At 37.7% G+C, this 21,741-nt stretch overlaps 1 protein-coding gene across 2 annotated transcripts; it reads right to left on the reverse strand.

Moving 5' to 3' along the window:
• Positions 1–174: 174 nt before the first annotated feature.
• LOC127847527 (BTB/POZ domain-containing protein 6-like) lies at positions 175–21,187 on the reverse strand. Of its 2 annotated transcripts, none has more exons than XM_052379535.1 (6): positions 21,150–21,187; positions 10,409–10,686; positions 9,744–9,900; positions 6,149–6,364; positions 4,733–4,956; positions 175–730 (listed from the first exon to the last, which is right to left on the reverse strand). In XM_052379535.1, exons 2-6 carry the CDS (start codon positions 10,672–10,674, stop codon positions 271–273), a joined length of 1,323 nt encoding a protein of 440 aa, XP_052235495.1. In that variant the 5' UTR covers positions 10,675–10,686; positions 21,150–21,187; the 3' UTR covers positions 175–270. The 2 variants fall into 2 exon arrangements, with proteins under 2 accessions (XP_052235495.1, XP_052235494.1); XM_052379534.1 differs by lacking the exon at positions 21,150–21,187 and adding an exon at positions 14,266–14,372.
• Between the last annotated feature and the right edge of the window lie 554 nt (positions 21,188–21,741).

A 21,741-nucleotide genomic window follows, 5' to 3' on the forward strand; every position in this document is an offset into this window, starting at 1 on the left:
GCTAAAGGAAAGTGGGGCATAATGCATGTGCATAAAGTGTCACCCAATATTAGCATGTTCAGTTTGCACAGGTTAATCAGGGAAGACACTTTCCGCCTAAACTTGATTTTCAGCAAGGAGGGACTTCCTTGAAACTAAAAATACCATAAAAGCGGAAAGTGTCCTCGCTGATTAGCCTGTGCAGACTGCACAAGCTAATCTGGGACTACACTTTACACACATGCATTAAGCCCAATTTTCTCAGAACAAGACACATATTTCCCTGATATTCTATTTTGTATTTGTTCTTGGTTTCGGCTTTGTAAACAGAAGACCTGGTATCTGCCCTCTGTCTACCGACGTCCTACTGCCAGGCTTCGACGAGAAATGAAAAGTAACACCTTCAGAGACACAGTCCACCTTTCCCCCATACCCCATCTTCGTGGGTGGCCCAGTTATATCCAGCATGATGCTGTACAACTTTCCCATCGACAATGGCACCGGTTTCGAAAACATCAGCTCGTAAGTGTGTTCCCGTCTCGATGTACTCAGGCAAGTGAATTGTGAGTTCAGGATGATAGAATTCTCGTCACAGCTGAGTTCAATTCGAGTGTCGTAGTCTGCGTTCTCGTCCAATGAACCGTACACACTAATGCCGTGAAGGTCGATGGATTCGGAACACATGAAGTGGATGGTGTCTTTATCGTTGGCGCATGACTTCTGGAAGCCTTCCATTGAGATGAAGCTGTACCTGAAGGTGCACAAGAAAATCAAGACTTTACAAGAGCGAAAGAACAGTTTATTTTTACTTAGGCATATAAAGCTCATCGCAATTAATATACTAGTATGTAAATATGTACAATATCAGCATGCTTTCAAAGTAAGAATGTCATGTGGATGTGGTAAATAAATAATGTGATAACAGTCATAATGAAAACTAGAGCTTTGTCACAGACGTGACGTATACCCCCACATGCCGCATTGACACAGACTATTTTGCAAGCTGTCTGCACAAAACAAGATAATCTAAATGGTGATTTTTAAGAATTATTATGCCATTATTATTTATGGCCATTTTGATCATTGAACTCTTGAATTATTTTGCATGACATGCCGTCCAATGACTGTGAACAAAATTATTGTACAGAGTCATTTTAAAATCTCATAATGAATGACATAGTTATGGCCCGGACAAGCTCATTTATGGCCATTTTTCACTTTTGAACTCCAAGTGCAACCTTGACCTTGAAGATATCGACGTAATTCTTTTGCATGACACATTGTCCAATGATTGTGAACAAATGTACCAAGTAATTTTAAAATCTCACAATGAATGACATAGTTATGGCCCGGACAAGCTCATTTATGGCCATTTTTGATCTTTGAACTCAAAGTGTTACCTTGACCTTGGAGATATCCACGTAATTCTTTCGCGCGACACACCGGCCAATGATGCTGAACAAATGTGCCAAATGATTTTAAAATCTCACAATAAACAACATAGTAATGGCCCGGACAAGCTCATTTATGGCTATTGACCTTTGAACTTGAAGTGTGACTTTTACCTTGGAGATATCAATGTAATTCTTTCGCGCGACACACTGTCCAATGATGGTGAGCAAATGAGCCAAATGATTTTAAAATCTCACAATGAATGACATAGTTATTGCCTGGACAAGCTCATTTATGGCCATTTTTGATCTTTGAACTCAAAGTGTGACCTTGACCTTGGAGATATCAACGTAATTCTTTCGCATGACATACCGTCCAATGATGGTGAACAAATTTTCCAAATGATTTTAAAATCTCACAATAAATGATAAAGATATGGCCCGGACATGCATTTGACCTTTCTTTGAACTCAAAGTGTGACCTTGACCTTGGAGATATCGACGAAATTCTTTCACTCGACACACCATCCCATGATGGTGAACAAATGTACCAAGTTATTTTTAAATCTAACGATAAATGACATAGTTATGGTCCGGACAAACTTTCGGTTTAAAACACACTAAGTGACCCTGTGACCTAGTTTTAGACATGGTATGACCCATATTCAAACTTGACCTATACATCATCTAGATACAACTTGTGACCAAGTTTGGTGAAGGTCAGATGAAATTTCGGGACAGACAGACAGACCGAAAGACCGACCGACAAAGTGACTCCTATATAGCCCCCATTACCAATGGTAATGGGGGTATAAATATATATTTATAACTACAACACTACTACTTCTGTGACTTCTGCTACTGATCCTGCTGCTGCTCTAACTACTACTACACCTCCTCTTACTCCTCCTCCTCTTACTCCTCCTACTTCTCCTCTTACTCCTCCTACTTCTCCTCCTCCTCTTCTTACTCCTCCTCCTCCTCCTACTTCTCCTCCTCCTCCTACTTCTCCTCCTCCTCTTACTCCTCCTCCTCCTCCTACTTCTCCTCCTCTTACTCCTCCTACTTCTCCTCCTCCTCTTACTCCTCCTCCACCTCCTCCTACTTCTCCTCCTCCTCTTACTCCTCCTCCTCTTACTCCTCCTACTTCTCCTACTCCTCTTACTCCTCATCCTCCTCCTACTTCTCCTCCTCCTCTTACTCCTCCTCCTCCTCATACTTCTCCTCCTCCTCTTACTCCTCCTACTTCTCCTCCTCCTCTTACTCCTCCTCTTACTCCCCCTCTTACTCCTCCTACTTCTCCTCCTCCTCTTACTCCTCCTCTTACTCCCCCTCTTACTCCTCTTACTTCTCCTCCTCCTCCTACTCCTCTTACTCCCCCTCTTACTCCTCCTACTTCTCCTCCAACTTCTCCTCCTCCTCTTACTCCTCCTCTTACTCCTCCTACTTCTCCTCCTCCTCTTACTCCTCCTCCTCCTCTTACTCCTCCTCCTCCTCCTACTTCTCCTCTTACTCCTCCTCCTCCTCCTCCTCCTACTTCTCCTCTTACTCCTCCTCCTCCTCCTCCTCTTACTCCTCCTCCTCCTACTTCTCCTCCTCCTCTTACTCCTCCTCATACTTCTCCTCCTCCTCTTACTCCTCCTCTTACTCCTCCTACTTCTCCTCCTCCTCTTACTCCTCCTCCTCCTCCTACTTCTCCTCTTACTCCTCCTCCTCCTCCTCCTCCTACTTCTCCTCTTACTCCTCCTCCTCCTCCTCCTCTTACTCCTCCTCCTCCTACTTGCTCCTCCTCCTCTTACTCCTCCTCATACTTCTCCTCCTCCTCTTACTCCTCTTACTCCTCCTCCTCCTCTTACTCCTCCTCCTCCGCCTACTTCTCGTTCTCCTCTTACTCCTCTTCTTACTCCTCTTACTTCTCCTCCTCCTCCTACTCCTCTTACTCCTCCTACTTCTCCTCCTACTTCTCCTCCTCCTCTTACTCTACTCCTCCTCCTCCTCTTACTCCTCCTCCTCTTACTCCTCCTCCTCTTACTCCTCCTCCTCCTCCTACTTCTCCTCCTCCTCTTACTCCTCCTCTTACTCCCCCTCTTACTCCTCTTACTTCTCCTCCTCCTCCTACTCCTGTTACTCCTCCTACTTCTCCTCCTCCTCTTACTCCTACTCCTACTACTCCTCCTGCTCCTCCTGCTGCTGCTGCTGTTACTACTACTACCACCTGTTCCTGTTTAAATGCATTGTTCATTTCTTAATATTTGCATAATAAATGGAACAAAAGTTCTTCAGTCGGAGAAATCTGCCCCCAAAACAGGGCTTTAAACTAGTGACCCCAATTTCAATAGGGGTAATCTACTGTCCAAGGCCAATGCAAATGTGAAGTTTAAGCAAATCGTTCAATTTGTAGCAAAGTTATTGATTGGAAACAACTTTCATCCTTATTGTGAAAGTGACTTTGACCTAGTGACCCTTTTTTAATAGGGGGTTATCTACTGTCCGAGGCCAATGCACATGGGAAGTATGAAGCCAATCAGTCGATTCGTTGATGAGTTATTGATCAGAAACCATTTTTCCACTTATTGTGACAGTGACCACGACCTTTGACCTAGTGACCCCAATATCAATATGGGTCATCTACTGTCCAAGGCAAATTCAGGGTCATCTACTGTCCAAGGCCAATTCACATGTGAAGTATCAAGCCGATCGGTCCATTTGTTGATGAGTTATTGTCATCATCGTTTAGCTGATCAAAACTGCGACAAAAACAGTTAAATATTGTAATTCAACATTACTAGATACGTTCTCATCAAATATGAACATCCTTTCCGCCTTTATGTATTGTTCAAATTGTGTTTCAAAGAACTAAAATACCGGTATTGTTTATTTATGTGTATTGTCCATGCTAAATTGTATGTTGACATTTTTTCATAAAAAATTAACCTCCCTTTCAATGTAAGTTTTAAGGCTATTTATAGCATGCAAATCTTGAAATATTGGAACAGTCAATATGAAACCACGACACAAGAAGAACCTTACTTTCAAGATGACTGTTTGTCTCTATCAAGACAATCAATACACATCTCCTGTTGGTAGTGAAGCTTCCCATAAAGTTTAATTGAATTCCAGTCATTATTTGCTGAGAAATAGCCCGGACAAAAATTGTGCACAGACTGACACACGGACACACTGACGGACAGACGAAGCGGCAACTATATGCTCCCCCCAAAATAGCATAAAAAGGTTGTGATGTAGCATCTTACGGAAAATTAACCCCGACTAATAAAGGGACATAGCATTCATAAATCACATTGGAAAATGTGAATCAAATTTTCATAGTTTTGCTATGACCATACATGATGAAACTTTACCTTATAACACTGTGCAGCAAAAAGCCGCGTCTTTTGCGAACATTGAACTTCCAGTTCGAAGGCTGAGCTCTCCCATTGTAGAACTGATACAGACCGATCACTTCCTGTTCGTTTAGAAAGTCTCTGGAGGATACGCAGTTTGTAAAATACACGGAGTCGAGTAATGGAAAACGCACGTGGTAGAGTATTTGTCCCAGCACTCCTCTTTGGTTTTCATCTGTTATCTGCAAAAGATTGTATTCCTTTTTGGGTTTTGTTACAGTTTTACAATTAAATTGTGATAGAAACAAGATGCTGATTTCAAACAACGCTGATGATCCCTTCAGAAGCCCTGTCAGTATTGATTTATTGGCCCATTAACCCTTACAATGCGGGAACCGAATTTTTAAGGCCTTTGCAAACAGTTTGGATCCAGATGAGACGCCACGTTCTGTGACAGGATCCAAACTGTTTGCTATTCTGATAGTATTCTTTGGAAAAAATCGAAGAAAATGCGAATTTGATAAATTCAGCAGACAACATTTTAGCAGACGACAAATTTCCCAGCATGCAAAGGGTTAATAAGTACAAGTCAAATATAAGGTAAATGTCAAGGTCAAAAAAGAGGTCAGGTGATTTGTTGTTGTTGTGATTGTTCACGGCTAACACACATGCAAGTATCAAAGCTTTGTAGGAAGCATTTGTGATGTTAGACAAAACGTAACATTTTTGGTTAACCACTTAGGCGCAGATGATTTCGAAAAAAGGCTTGGCCAACCTCTATATGACTCATCACATAAGTAGATTTTGGGGATATAAAAAGTCGACAATCTAATACTTTGGTCAGATCAAACATAAGAATATGCTTAAGAAAAGAAAACGTATTAAGCACATGCAAATGCACATTTTAAAGGGGCTTTTGTCTGTGTATTGTTTGTGACTTTTTTAAAATGTTTTTGGTTTTAAAGAGTCACTAAAGGAATCATTTTTTGTCAAATAACAATATTTCACTTATTTAAACAAGACTATTGTCAAGCAATATGGTCCCTACCGGTGAAACTCCACCATTTTCAGCAATATTTCTAGTCTATTTGTCTTGATGTAGGAACAAAATGAAATGACGTGCAAAATCTCCATTTTGCCATCTGTCCATGTTTCAAGTTTCATGAAAAAATATGAAGAACTTTTAAAGTTATCGCAGGATCCAGAAAAGTGTGACAGACTCACGGACAGTGACACAGAGCACTAACCATAAGTCTCCTCCGGTTTTACCGGTAGGGGACAATGAAATAGTCATTGTATGGAGACTTAAGGGCAAATTGTTAGGAGGGGTGCAGCAAGAGTCTTATCGCATTGGAGTGATTTGTTTATAAACAATACTATCAAAATGGGGCTATTTCCCTAAAATTCAACCAAACTTTTCCAAACAGACCACACCTCCAGGTTTCTACGTCGACATTCCAACTGCGACCACGTCAACACCGCTTCCAAGACCACCTTCTCATCAACGACCATTTCATCTGATCTCACAATGGTTTCAACACACAAAGGACACAGTTTGGTAAATGTACGAGACTGCAGAACTTCCTTGGCATTTTCATGGATAAAGCTGATACAGCTCGCCTCTAGATCTTTGCCATTGTAAGTGTGTACCTGCAAAAGGACACAACAAAGTTATAGCATATAATTAACGAGCGTATATAATTTTACATAAATGTTTAAATTTAGGCGTCCCCATGACTTATTGGTAGGTGTGTACCTGTTAAAGGTAACAAACAAGTTATAACATTAATTACTGTACATCGTTTTAAATCACTGTTTGATTTTAGGAGTTTCCATGACTTATGTGGTTGGGGGATTCTATCAAACAAGAGGGCCATCATGGCTCTAAAGCGCTCAACTGAGTTCACTGATACCAATTTTCGAGACTTGGGCAAGATACATGTAGTTTTTGACCACAATTGACCAAGATTCAAACATGTTCTTCATATTGCCACTATCAAATTTCTGACCAAGTTTCAAACATGTTCTTCATATTGCCACTATCAACCACAATTGACCAAGATTCAAACATGTTCTTCACATTGCCACTATCAACATTCTGACCAAGATTCAAACATGCCCTTCATATTGCCACTATCAATATTCTGACCAAGTTTCAAACATGTTCTTCATATTGCCACTATCAATATTCTAACCAAGATTCAAACATGTTCTTCACATTGCCACTATCAACATTCTGACCAAGATTCAAACATGTTCTTCATATTGCCACTATCAACATTCTGACCAAGATTCAAACATGCCCTTCATATTGCCACTATCAATATTCTGACCAAGTTTCAAACATGTTCTTCATATTGCCACTATCAACATTCTGACCAAGATTCAAACATGTTCTTCATATTGCCACTATCAATATTCTGACCAAGATTCAAACATGTTCTTCATATTGCCACTATCAATATTCTAACCAAGATTCAAACATGTTCTTCATATTGTCACTATCAATATTCTGATCAAGTTTCAAACATGTTCTTCACATTGCCACTATCAACCACAATTGACCTAGATTCAAACATGTTCTTCATATTGCCACTATCAATATTCTGATCAAGTTTCAAACATGTTCTTCACATTGCCACTATCAACCACAATTGACCTAGATTCAAACATGTTCTTCATATTGCCACTATCAATATTCTGACCAAGATTCAAACATGTTCTTCATATTGTCACTATCAATATTCTGACCAAGTTTCATCAAGACTGAGTCATAAATGTGACCCTTGAGTGTTAATAAGTTTTTATAAGATTAAACCTGGTGACATTGTTTTAGACGCATATGGCCCAGATTCAAACTTGGCCTACATATTATCAAGATACACATTCTGTTCAATATAGCTTGAGTCATAAATGATGCCCCTAATTGTGTGAGATTTTTTTTTAAAGATTTGACCTGGTGACTTAGCTTCTACACGAAAATTGCCCAGATTCAAGCTTGGCCAAAATATTGTCAAGATATTGTCAAGATTGCTGACTCTGGCCTTGTACAAGTTGTTGTAACATTGGTAAAGGACTGTTTTTGAGACGCACATGACCCCAATTTGAACTCATTCTAGATTGTCAAAATAAACAATCTGAGTATGATTCATCCAGATTGAGTCGTAAAAGTGGCCTCTAGAGTAGTAACAAGGTTTTTCCGAGATTTGAGGTGGTGACTTAGTATTTTTTATAAACATGGTGAAGATTCAAATACAGCCTAGGTATTTCTACAATAAATATTCTATGGTAGTTTCATCAAGATTGAATAATAAATGTTTTTCTCTAGAGTGATAACAAGCTTTTTCTAAGACTGGAACTAGTGATGCAGTTTTCAGACACACAATACCCAGATTCGAACGTATCAAGTTCATCAACTTTAGAGCAAAAATGTCAGGTGAACAAGAGATGTGTTTGTCAGAAACACAACTCCCCCTATTGAACCCCTTTGAAATAAAATTTCAATATATCATTTGGCAGGTTTAGAAATTATCTCCCTTTTAAAGCTTATTACTTCCCTTGGATTGTATTTTATGACTTTTTACCTTGAAGGATGACCTTGACCTTGACCTTTCAACACTCAAAATGTGAAATTTCATGAGATACACATGCATGCCAAATATAAAGTTGCTATCTTCAATATTGCAAAATTATGGCCAATGTTAAAGTTTTCGGACGGACGCACAAACTGACAGACTGACAGACTGAAGGACTGACAGACTGACAGACGGACAGTTCAACTGCTATATGCCACCCTACCGGGGGCATAAAAAGGGAGTCATTCATAATTCTGACATTGCCTTTTATACTTATACCAAACTTATACCAAGTCCCATCATAATAACTTCAGTTATTTTAAAGAGAACACAGGAACACATTTCTGTGTACAAACAGACCCACGCAGATGGGCGGACAGACATGATACATAGATTAGAGGGTAAACCGAAAGTCCCCTCTTATAAAACCAGAAATGAACCAACAACAAGTAACATTTCTAACACTGAGCAAACATTTTCCTTGTTAATGGAAGGGACCAACAACAAGTAACATTTCTAACACTAAGCAAACGTTTTCCTTGTTAATGGAAGGGACCAACAACAAGTAACATTTCTAACACTAAGCAAACGTTTTCCTTGTTAATGGAAGGGACCAACAACAAGAAACATTTCTAACACTGAGCAAAAGTTTTCCTTGTTAATGGAAGGGACCAACAACAAGTAACATTTCTAACACTGAACACATGTTTTCCTTGTTAATGGAAGGGACCAACAACAGTAACATTTCTAACACTGAGCATTTTTCTGTTAATGAAAGGCACCAACAAAAAGTAACATTTCCAAAACTGAGCAAACATTCTCATTGTAAATGGAAGACAGCAGAAATGTGGTAAGGGATCAACAACAAGTACAATGTCCAACACTGAGCAAACGTTCTACTTGTTAATAGAAGATGGCAGAAATGTGGTAAGGGACCAACAACAAGTACAATGTCCAACACTGAGCAAACGTTCTACTTGTTAATGAAAGATGGCAAAAATGTGGTAAGGGACAAACAGCCAAAAAAGTACCATTTCCAGCACTGAGCAAACATCCTCATTGTTGATGGAAGACAGCTTAATTTGTGTTAAGGTACCATCAACAAGTACCATTTCCAACACTGAGCAAACATTCTCCTTGTTAATGTAAGATGGCAGAAATGTGGTAAGGGACCAACAACAAGTACCATTTCCAACACTGAGTGAGCAAACATTTTCCATGTTAATGGAAAACTGCAAGTACCATTTCCAACACTGAGTAAATGGTTTCCTTGTTAATTGAAGGGATCAACAAAAAGTACCATTTCCAACACTAAGCAAACATTCTCCTTGTTAATGTAAGATGGCAGAAATGTGGTAAGGGACCAACAACAAGTACCATTTCCAGCACTGAGCAAACATTCTCCTTGTAAATTGAAGATGGCAGAAGTGTGTTAAGGGAACATAAACAAGTACCATTTCCAACACTGAGCAAACGTTCTCCTTGTTAATGGAAGACTGCAGAAAGGCAAGGCACTTCTTGACGAGTCCTTTCACTGCGTACTTCTTCGCTGCGTAGAGGAGGTCCTTCACATTCCCATGACCAACTGACACCTCGTCTGTGTAGATGTACCTGAACAGAGGCATGTCGAAGATTGAATGTTTTATAATAATTCATATATCAAGTACTAGCCTTTGCAATTATGTTGAGGAAAATGATAACTTCTTTACATTAATGGTGAACAAAATAATGAAAATTCTTACGGTAGCTGTAGTTTCAGAGAAATAAAATTTGATTGTAAAATTGTAATTATCCTTAAATCTATTACAACTTTTTGGAAAACATTTTGCCAATCTGTAAACAGTCTCTTCAAAACTGCCACTCCTTTAAATGAAAAAATATCCTCATACAAACAAGAGCTGTGTATGTGAAACACAATGCCGACTACTACCCCTCCATGAGATGCACATGCATGCCAAATATCAAGTTGCTATCTTCAATATTGCAAAAGTTATGACCAAGTTTAAAGTTTTGTGACAGACACACAGACAGACACATACAATGACAGACAGACAGGCCAAACTCAATATATCCCCAATCATTCCATCTGTGGGCATAAAAATACAGGAGAGTCACTCACTGCAGTAAGTTCTTGAAGATTTCAGGCTCAATATCGGACACAGGTATGGTGTCTTTGCTGTCAGAGGAGATGGCACCGTAGAAGATGGACTGAAACACAGAGCTGCGACATACGAGCATGTACTTGTGTGCAGAGATCGGCTCGCGTTTGAGACCCAGCAAAAACTTGACATCACAGTTCACCTGGTTGTTGAGCATGAATCGGTTACATTCCAATAAATTCCTGTCAGCCTGCCAGTCCTCCATGCTTTCTATAAAATCTGCCATGGTTTAAGTTTCCTGTAATCAGACATTTTGTGGTAAACAATTTATTATGCCTAGTGAAAGCTTAAGTTGTGATCAATTACAATATGACCTGTTTTTGTCGCTTTTTTGATCAGCAAAACGATGGTCACTGTGTCAAAAATTTTCCATTATACTGCATCATGTAGAAACGCACTCTAAAGTGATTTCATGAGATCTCTATAACCATGACTTATAAAGGAACCCATGACTCAACAAGAACCAACCATACAGTTCACTAGAAGTATAAAGCAACATTTGTAGGGGACAAGACATTACTAAGTTAACATTATACAACTTAAATAATATAGCTTTATCAATATTAAATTAAATTCCCCAAAGACAGATGTTACATAATAACACAGGTCGCCGTGGCGTAGTGGATATGGTGTCCGCCTAGCGATCAGGAGGTCACGGGTTCGATCCCCAATGTGGAAGCGTTCTTTAGATCTCCCCCATAGACACCAAGGCAACGGACTTGAGTGTTTCATGTAAGCCTTAGGCTTGCTATGCAATCGAGCTGAAATAAAAAGGTTTTAAAAAAATAACTGTGGGTCTATAAGACATGGACACGACTATTCAACATGTCTTGACTGGACAGAGGATGGACCAGCAAAACAAAAAGCCTTATTCTTTACTTAACTTTCACTTTACCAAACAGTATTGTGTTGTTACTTTTACAATAATATTTATGCAAGAAAATTTTGCAATACAATACAGTACATAAAAAATAATAAAGTAATAAATAAATTTGTTGCACAACATATTTTCGAATTAATTAAAACTGATGATGGTGTTATAGTATATCTCCACATAAAGCTGTGTTGATGCAATTCAAACGAGTATGTAATAGCTTTTCATGACGTTAGAAATAAGGAATATGTATCGTTAAAGTACCTCTTCTCGAACCTCACCTCTTTTCGAACCCTGCATTTGTTTACATTTTATGCGCATGCACGCACGCGCACTAAGTCACCGTTTTTGTGTGTATAAGTCAATTGTTTACGCCGACTCGTGCGTAGCGGCAAATATGTCAAAAACAGGTTGGATAAGTAGATTAATCATAAAACATGTAAAAATCAGTGTATTTCTTAATGCTTCTTTACATATATAAGGATTTTCCTTCAAAAACTATAAAAACATGGTCTAATTTTTGTTTTTAACTTTGCTTGACAATTTACACATTTCCGCTGCTGCAATAAGTCACGTGACCATGGTCAAAACATGTGACTAATTTATTTTTAATGTTGTACACTGAAGGGTTCGAAAGCAGGTACTCGTTGTTTGGGCGGCACTGCTAGTTTAACATGATATGGATGTGCCTGAAACTTGCAAAAATCTGTTATAAAAAGAGGATTTACATAGCAATTACAGTTGCCAGCCATGAAAAAACAAGTTATTTATCAAATAGAGTACTTACAAATATGTTTCACTATTTTCAATATTATATTTGAGTCAAATTGACGTGTCAAAAATGGGTGATGGTCGTTTTGTGCCACTACCAGTTCATGCCACTGATATTTGTGTAGGAGGGGATTGGTCGTTTGGTCCCACTGATAATATATAGCCGGGTAGGTGTGAATAACACCGTAGAGGTGTGAATCATAATGGGGTGTATACTGATGTAGCAAATTACAATTGTGTTAACAATTCTAATTATATTTTCGTGTTTATTTTACCGTTTTTGTGTTTCAGTTATTAATATTCATCTCACTGTGTATATGTATTTATGATATTATTTATTTTGCCGAAAGCATGTTTTGCATTATGCCATAATTATTATTATATGTTTGCATAGTGCATTGTGTTCAATAAATTTATAACATTAAGTGCTGTCGTTTTATAATATGCATGTGCATTACATGTATGTTCAGTAAATGTAAAACATAAAGTGCTGTTATTTTAATTTTTCGATCATTATATTATGTGTGCAGAATGAACAATAATACAATTTATTTTCAATAAAGAAATAATAAAATGTTGGTCATTTACTTTTAGAAAAGCTTATGTTTTACTAGCAAGACGCAAACTATTAATTAGCGGCATGTGCCGCTAAAGGCATTCAAGTGTTATAGTAGTGATGTGCAAACAATTAATTAGCGACCAGGCCTTTAATGGTAAATTAGTATATTAATTAACTATCTTAAACTATCTTTAATTTGCCGCGTGGATTGTACAAACTGTGTGATTAACACTGAAAGAGTAAATAAGGTCAGTTGAACAAGTAGTATATAATAGGTGAGTTAATTGTTTATTGCATTCACAAAACCAGTAATGGCAGACAAATACCCTTGTGTGTACTGTGAACAGAATATTGGTGAAGATGACAAAGTGATATCATGCGACGAATGTGAAAGATGGAAACATTTGTCGTGTGAGACTGGTGTCAGTTTACAGCAGTATAGGAAGATGGTGAAAGGAGAAGTCGTCCTCGAATGGAAGTGTCACAAGTGTAGCCGACCGGTTCAAATGGATGTTACACCCGAGGTGGAGGTTCCAATGGATGCTACACCAGAGGGACCGGAGATACTAGAGGCTAATGACATTTCTATAATATCTGAACTCTCGGTGGAGTCTCGTTTCGACGAAGTTGAAGACAGAACATTCAACATCTCCCATCGGGAGATTGAGCAACCGAACATGCCGGTAGACGATTCCGTTCGGGAACGTCCTCTGGATGCTGTTATACCTGAGGACGGACCCATCACATATGATGTTGTGACCGGCGGCACAAAAAGAGGAGGGAAGAAGCTGGCATCCCAAGAAATACAAAGAGATCCATGGGAGACTCTTCCACATATGGGAGCAGTATGAGGACAACGAAACGACAACTACCCACCTTCTGCGGGCATGCAGTCGCATTGCAGGTCTGGGACCTGACACATCCCATGACCAGGTTCACGACAAAGACCAGGTTTGAAGAAAGAAATCTGAAAAAAAAAACGTGTAGTGTACTAGTGTATAAGTGTATATGAAATATATCTTGTGAAATGTGATAAAAAAAACGTGTAGTGTACTATATTTTCTATGTGAATAAGAGGCTGTTTTATTGTGTGTGTATATATGTGTACAAATGTTAAATAAATCTTAAAATGAAATATATCTTGTGCGTGATAATGTTTTATTTTGTTTATGTATTCCATATCAATATTGTTAATGTACTATATATTATCTACATGACACCTTTAACATAAAACAGTTAATAAAAAATCTTGACATTAAACCATGTTGTTTTTACATGGCACAGAGGTGACCATCACAGGTGCAAAAGTTTTGATTCACACCTACACGGTATTATTCACACCTACCCGGCTATATATTATCAGTGGGACGAAACGCCACTCCTTTTCAACAGAAGTATCAGAAGCACAAACTGGTAGTGGCACGAAACGACCATAACTCTCAAAAATTAAGAGGTTCGAAAGATGGTTCGTCCATGATATATGAGTGACTGACAATAAAATTGAATAAACATTATTTACAACTAGTCTTCTTTAAAAACGTCATTCTTTTAACAATGTAAATCAACATTTTATGCGTTTGAAGATGACTTGTGATTCTGTGAAAAATACATACCGACGTAAATTGTAATCATTAAAACGAATTTGTTTACAAAAATTAATAAAAGGTTGTTCGTTAAATACGTACTCTCATTAAATAAACATGGTAAATTTAAAAACAAGGGATGTAATCTAAGCTCATTATTTTTCGAAGCAGTAGCTATTATTTCCCTTTTCTTCAGTTCGACCTTCTCTTATTTGACAGTGTCTGTAATTTTTAGTCCATCTGTGAAGGTAAATTTGCCAAATAATCAATTAGCTATTTAAATCACGACTTCAATTATAATGTCATTTTAATAACATGTTAAACATGAACATTAGCAAAAGGCATCTTTTTGACAGACGGGAGAAGGTGGTGCCACTGCCGTTTTGTTATAATAAAGCAATATTTATTTTTAGTCCAAACATAAACGGATTCTTTGATAATTTTTGCTGGGACGGCTCTCACCCTTTGGGTTATAAAGCTGAGAGTTAAATTTTTGCAACTATATTTATCCTGAGCATAATTTTAAGTTTTGCAAAATCCCCTACGTTAATACCAACATACTTATGACCATTGCCATAACTCGGCATTTATCAATACATGTTTCTAAAAATAGTAAAATAAAATTTTTTCACTTTTTCAGACACAAGAGAACAATTTATAACGGTGATTTCGTTAAGTTACGCAAAGCGGCTACCACAATTTCATATTATTTTTCATGATATACACCTGTTATCATGCATACTTGATTTTAATTCTGAAAAACACTAATGTTCTATAACGGGGATTTCGGTAATTCTACACAGCTTCCACTCGCTTGTGTCAAGACCACATTTCCGCCTTGCAAATGGTAAATATTCTGTTCCTCTTACTAACTTTTCTGTATGCGGACTGTCCGAGTTACATTAACCCTATTTACACTGGTTTACCATATTTCATTTCTGTTTTTCAAACAAAATAAACGAAACGCGTTGCAAAAAATGAGAACTAGGCATTCGGCTTGTCTGGAAAAAGGCGGACAGGTAGGTCATTAGCAACTGGCACGCCATATTAATTGCTCGCTGATTGGACAATCAATATTTAGATAAGAATCTGATTGACAGTTAGCAAGATGTCAATTAGTATACTAAGAAATCAATTAGTTTTTACTGGTCGCCTTGGCATAGTGGATATTGTGTTTGCCTAGCAACAGGGAGGTTACAGGTTCGATTCCCAATGTGTGAGTGTTCTTTAAATCTTCTCACACAAAGTACTGATTCTTTGTCCCAGGAAACATACTCAAGAGTTTTTCAATAAGCCTTAGGCTTTCTATCCAGACAGAATAGTAGGTTTAAACTGATTTGGTTTTAATTATGCGTTTTGAAAATCTATTTGCTTATCAAGAGCACTTTTACAATGAGTTAATCTCTTGGAGATGTAAGAGTCACCTATTACCGGTAATGTTTTTACGTACCTATTACCACCAAGCAGCATTCTAGTGGTTTGTACAGAGTACATCTCAAAGGTGTTCAAGAACAAATGGTTCCATTTATTTGCATCAGAATGTTAAGCAGTGAATAATTAACAGGCAAACAACTATGTTGGTGAAAAAAGTCAAATGTACTTTACAAATTAACAAAAGCAAAAGTAAAATTTGATAGAGTATATGTGTATGTTTTAAAATATGTAGGATTGATTAAATGTGAATTCAATTCTTGCACATTGAGAGGATAAAATATACCAAACGTATTATGCATGTAAATTAATTCAAAGTATTGAATACCAAATGACTATAAATAGTCTATGACAGATCATTAATTATCCGCCGCCATAGGCGGAGGGATATTGTTTTGGCGTTGTCCTTCCGTTCGTCTTTCCGCCCGTCCGTCCGGAGCCATATCTTGGAAGTGCTTTGGCAGATTTTATTGAAACTTGGTATGAGTATATATATGGATAAGAGGGTGATGCACGCCAAATTGCATTGTACACCATCCGTTAATAACGGAGTTATGGCCCTTTGTATCTTGAAAAAATGCTTTTTTTGTGTCAGGAGCCATATCTTGGAAGTGCTTTGGCTGATTTCATTAAAACTTGGTATGAGTAAATATATGGGTAAGAGGATGATGCAGGCCAAATGGCATTGTTCATTATCTGTTAAAAACGGAGTTATGGCCCATTGTATCTTGAAAAAAAGCTTTTTTGAGTGTCAAATATAATACTTTTGTGTCCAGAAGCATTTTGGCGGGGGATATCAATTCAACGAATTTGCTTGTTTAAATATTGATTTAAGAACTGAATAGCATTTAACAGTAATTCATCACTGTATGATTTTGTTACTGTCTGGAAAAATACACCTTCAATGCTTATGAATTTTCCAGCCAGTTCACATATGATTTTCAAAATAATGCTATTCAATTCTTATAATAACAAGGTAATGTGTAAAAACAATGTTCGTTGATTTGCTGGCTAACAAATGTTGTTAGTTTTCATCTTAGCTTCGTCAAATTGCAAAACATTCATGACATATAATGACAGCATTTAAATATAAATGAATAAAAAGCAAGATTCAAGAAATATAATGAGGTCATTTGGCCACTTGGTGATGTAAAGCAGTAAGGTTATGAATATTTATGAGTTTACTTGCTTACGTAATTGGTTCATGGGAATATAAAACACAGATCATCCAATCAGAATGCAGTGTTTTTATCATGAAATGAATACTTATGTAAGGAAGGTTTGGAATCATGTATGCCCTTTTCCACTTATATACATATTTTGACACATGTGTACATGTAGTCCTGTAGAAAGTTACATTTAATTAAAGACCTTTCTTACTAGATTCAAATTTAAAAGCCTTCATTTCCAACCCTTAGATACTGATGAGCAGCAAACAGCATAAAACCTTAACAGACTGCGAGTTACTCGAAGGCTGTTCTGGTTTTATGCTGTTTGCACATAGCCATTTTCACTTTGCTTCTGGGTGGGAAAGGGGTAAAGCGTACTTTTTATGATTAGTATCCTATGAAGAGGTGACTTTTGCTTGCAGAGCACAATATTTTTATGCCCCTGGATCGAATGATCGGGGGTAATATTATTTTTGGTCTGTCTGTCTGTCTGTATGTCTGTCATTGTATGTGTGTGTCCCAAAACTTTAAGGTTGGTCATAACTTTTGCAATATTGAAGATAGCAACTTGATATTTGGCATGCATGTGTATCTCACGGAGCTGCACATTTTGAGCGATGAAAGGTCAAGGTCATTCTTCAAGGTCAAAGGTTAAATACTAGTATATGGCTTTAAAGCGGCACAGTAGCGAGCATTGTGTTTCACAAACACAGCTCTTGTTTTGCAATTTAATGGAAAATCATCATGAGCATAATTTTGACACTTTGGCACATCTATCAAATTGAAGTAATCATATCGGATTTTTTTGAAAATTACAAAAAATATGGCAAACATTCTTAAGATCTTTCACATGCCAAACATAGGAATGTTAACAAAACATCTGACTGGAGAACTTTTGAACTTTCAGTGAACATTGTTTGTCCAAACGCCTAGTCATGGTTGAATCACATATGAACTGAGGTCAGTTTGAACTCTTTTCAATACCTGTTCACAGGGTACCTATTTGTGTGGAAGATTTTAATTAACCATAAAACTGAATAGAGATTCAAATCAGTTTAAAGGCTAAGTACTGTTTATGCATTTTTGCCTATGGGACTCACTGCTTGTGACCATGTAGACAATGTTTAGGTGTATATACCACAAATGGTCAATCCCTTAAGGGGTATTATCTCAAGTTAACATCTGAATGCAGGCCAGGACCTGATTTTTAAACATTTTTACTTGTGACAAATTGTCCATAATTAATTACCAGTATTATGTCCTCTTGATCATTAAACACCAGTCTTGTCTGTTGTTGTTGTTGGACTGTTGAGGTTTTTGTAGTGGATGATGTTGTTGATGATGATTAAAGCCACACACATTGAAATGAAATATATGGATAGTAAATTGAAGTATAAATAAGAAACATATTTTATCTATGCCAATTAGAATATATCTGGTGATTACAAGGTACAAATCTGTCTTTTTTTGCACTTTAAAACTTAAAAATAATCGCGTATGTTGGAATGGACGTATACGTCTAGACATCCTTCTTTCGGCTTTAAAAGTGGTGCTGTTTAAGAAATAATAAATTATTTGCTAACAAGGCTTTAGATTTAATTTTATCTATGTCAATTTGAATATATCTGGTGGTTACAAGGTATAAACCCGTCTTTTTTGCGCTTAAAAATAAAAAAAATAATCGCGTTTGTCGAAATGGACGTATAACTATTGAAATCCTACTTTCTGTTTTAAAATAAAAAAGAAATAATAAATTACTTGCTAACGGGGCTATAGATTTAATGACAATTTTGCACACTTTCAATTTGCATCTATATGTATTGATTAACATGTATTTCATTTCAAGGTGTGTTTAAATGCAAATAGCCCATTTTATCTATTTATAGTCGCAAATGCGTTCTTCTTCTTCTTCAGATACAGCACTCCTTCTAAATAGAAGATTTTGTGCCAACGCCTATTGGTTTAGGGGTGAAAACTGTACATAGGTGCTCAGTTGGGTGTTAATTTAAAATTATTTACATTGTAAGTGTTTACAAGTGGATTAGGGGGACAATGACAGCCACAGGAGTTATGGTTTTGAAAACTTCAACTGAGGCTGCCTCATGTATATGGCGAGGTAGTGAGTTCCATTGGGTAACTGTTCTTGGTTAGAATGAAAATTTATAAGAGAGTTTTAACCCTTAAAGCGCTGGAGCTGAATTTTAAAGGCCTTTGCAAACAGTTTGGATCCAGATGAGACGCCACAGAACGTGGCGTCTCATCAGGATCCAAACTGTTTGCTATTCTGATAGTATTCTTTGAAAAAAATCGAAGAAAATGCTAATTTTAGAAATTCTGCAGACGACATTTTTGCAGACGACAAATTTCCCAGCATGCAAAGGGTTAAGTGTTGTATGTGTCTCAAGCAATGGTTACTGCTGAGTCTTGATCTGTGGTTGACATGGAGATTATCTGGAGGAGTGATGGAAACTACATGGTTGAAAATTGTATATAGCATGATGAGATGGAATTTTGTTCTGCATGTTTCAAGAGTGGACCAATTCAGGGTGTCTTATCATATTAGTTACTGAGCTTGTGTTGTATTATCTGTTTGTTACAAATCTAGCTGCATGTCTTAGTACTTTTTCCAGTAGATTTATTTGAGCTTTTGTATGTGGGTCCCAGACAGTGGAGGAGCATTCTTATTTAGGCACTTATTGCTTTGTAAGCATGTATTTTAACTGTTGATGAGCTAGTTTTTAAGTTGCAGCGAAGATATCCTAGTGTCTGCTTTTTTATTAGTTATTGAGTTAACCCTTTGCATGCTGGGTAATTTGTCATCTGCTAAAATGTCGTCTGCTGAATTTCTAAAATTAGCATTTTCTTCGATTTTTTTCAAAGAATACTATCAGAATAGCAAACAGTTTGGATCCAGATGAGACGCCACGTTTTGTGGCGTCTCATCTGGATCCAAACTGTTTGCAAAGGCCTTTAAAATTCAGCTCCAGCGCTTTAAGGGTTAATATGCTTGTCCCATTGAAGTTACTTTGGAGTTTAAGACCTAGATATTTTGCAAGATTTACTTTTTCAAGGATGTTATCATTTAGTTTATATGCAAGGATTTCTTTTTGAGTGATGCTGAGGATGTTGCATTTTTCAGGGTGGAATTTAATTAACCAGTCCTGGTCTCATCTCAGCTAGACTGGGCCTCACCATCAACAAAGCGAAGAGCAAGGTGTTCAGGACCAACGCATCAAACAACACACCCATCACAGTCCAAGGCGAGGCGCTGGAGGAGGTGGACAGCTTCACCTATCTCGGCAGCATTCTGAACAACCAGGGAGGAACGGAAGCAGATGTCAGAACCCGCATCGATAAAGCACGAACAGCCTTCCATCAGCTGAAGAACATCTGGAGATCCAGCGTAATTGGCATCACCACCAAGATTAGGCTCTTCAATACCATCGTGAAGCCGCTACTCCTCTATGGAGCAGAGACCTGGAGAACCACTGTCACCACCATAAAGAAAATACAGGTCTTCATCAACACCTGCCTCAGGAAGATCCTCAAGATCCGCTGGCCAGACAAGATCTCCAACGAAATATTATGGAGAAGAACAAACCAGCAGCCAGTTGAAGAAGACATCCTTCAGAGACCTTGGAGGTGGATAGGCCACACCCTTCGCAAGCCTGCATCCAATACGACAAGGCAATCCCTCACATGGAACCCCCAAGGGAAAAGGAAGAGAGGGCGGCCTAGAAACACCTGGCGCCGTGACCTGGATGCAGATGCTAAGCAGAAGGGCCAAACATGGGGGCAGCTTGAGAGACTCGCCCAGAACCGAGACGCCTGGAGGAAGCTTGTTGGCGGCCTATGTCCCAGATGGGACCACAGGCAAATGTGAGATGGTCTCATCTACCAGCAGCTTTGGTCATCACAAAATAAAAATTATTAATTATTATTGTTGGACTGATATTTATTAGGGTACCAAACTGCACATGTTATATGTGTACTTACAAAAAAGCAAAAAGGATGTATCCAAATTTGAACATTGTATATATTTACTCCCTTTTCAAGACTGGGTACTTTTCTCAAAGTGTTTCCAGCGTCTTTTTCTTGTTAAAGCTCACCTCGTGACAAAGTAATGACAAGATTCAAGGATTTGATTTTATTTTCAAGAAATTTCAAGAAACTAACAGGATAATCAGCATAACCTTAACGATGTATCTTAAACAAAAGGGAGCACACCTTTGTAAGGTATATAAAGGTCAATCAATTCCATCAAAATAAAAATTAAAAAAAACATAATTGGATGGATGGAATTCAAGATTTTACCTGCTTTACTTCATGGCTGAGTAGAAGCATACCTGAGGAGAAAGATAACTAGTTATGGTCAGTGGTAATACCTTTGATTTTCCACAGTGATAACATTGCATAACTGTGCATTTAATTGTGTATAAGAATTTGGTTCCGGTTGAGTGCTCCCCCCTTTTGTCTATAGGGTCATTATTGTGCATTTATTTCCTTTATCCTCCAAATCAGTCCCTGTTTATTTGTTTTTCCTTGATCTTTTGTATTTTATAACAGCTGTGTCATAACTGTGTGAATAAAGGATCAAACTTAGGCATGAATAATAGAAGTTGCATAATTGAAAAGGGTATTCTCAATAATTGTCCTGACTTGTTTGCCTTGGTCAGGTAGGTTATAGTAAACAAGCCTCTAAGCAGGTATTTTCACAGGTATTCACTAAACCCTGGGCTCAGAATTGGTGAATTCATTCTGATTAGTGATTCAAAAAAAGACAATTATCATGTATACTCGAATGGCTGCATTAAAAATGTAGGCAATCAGGCGACCATTTAATTGCATGGGTAATGTCCGGCAGGCGCTCTGAATTGATTTATTTCTACATTAAACTGTGTTCCAT

Source organism: Dreissena polymorpha, chromosome 10 (assembly GCF_020536995.1).
Source record: "Dreissena polymorpha isolate Duluth1 chromosome 10, UMN_Dpol_1.0, whole genome shotgun sequence".
NCBI lineage: Eukaryota > Metazoa > Mollusca > Bivalvia > Myida > Dreissenidae > Dreissena > Dreissena polymorpha.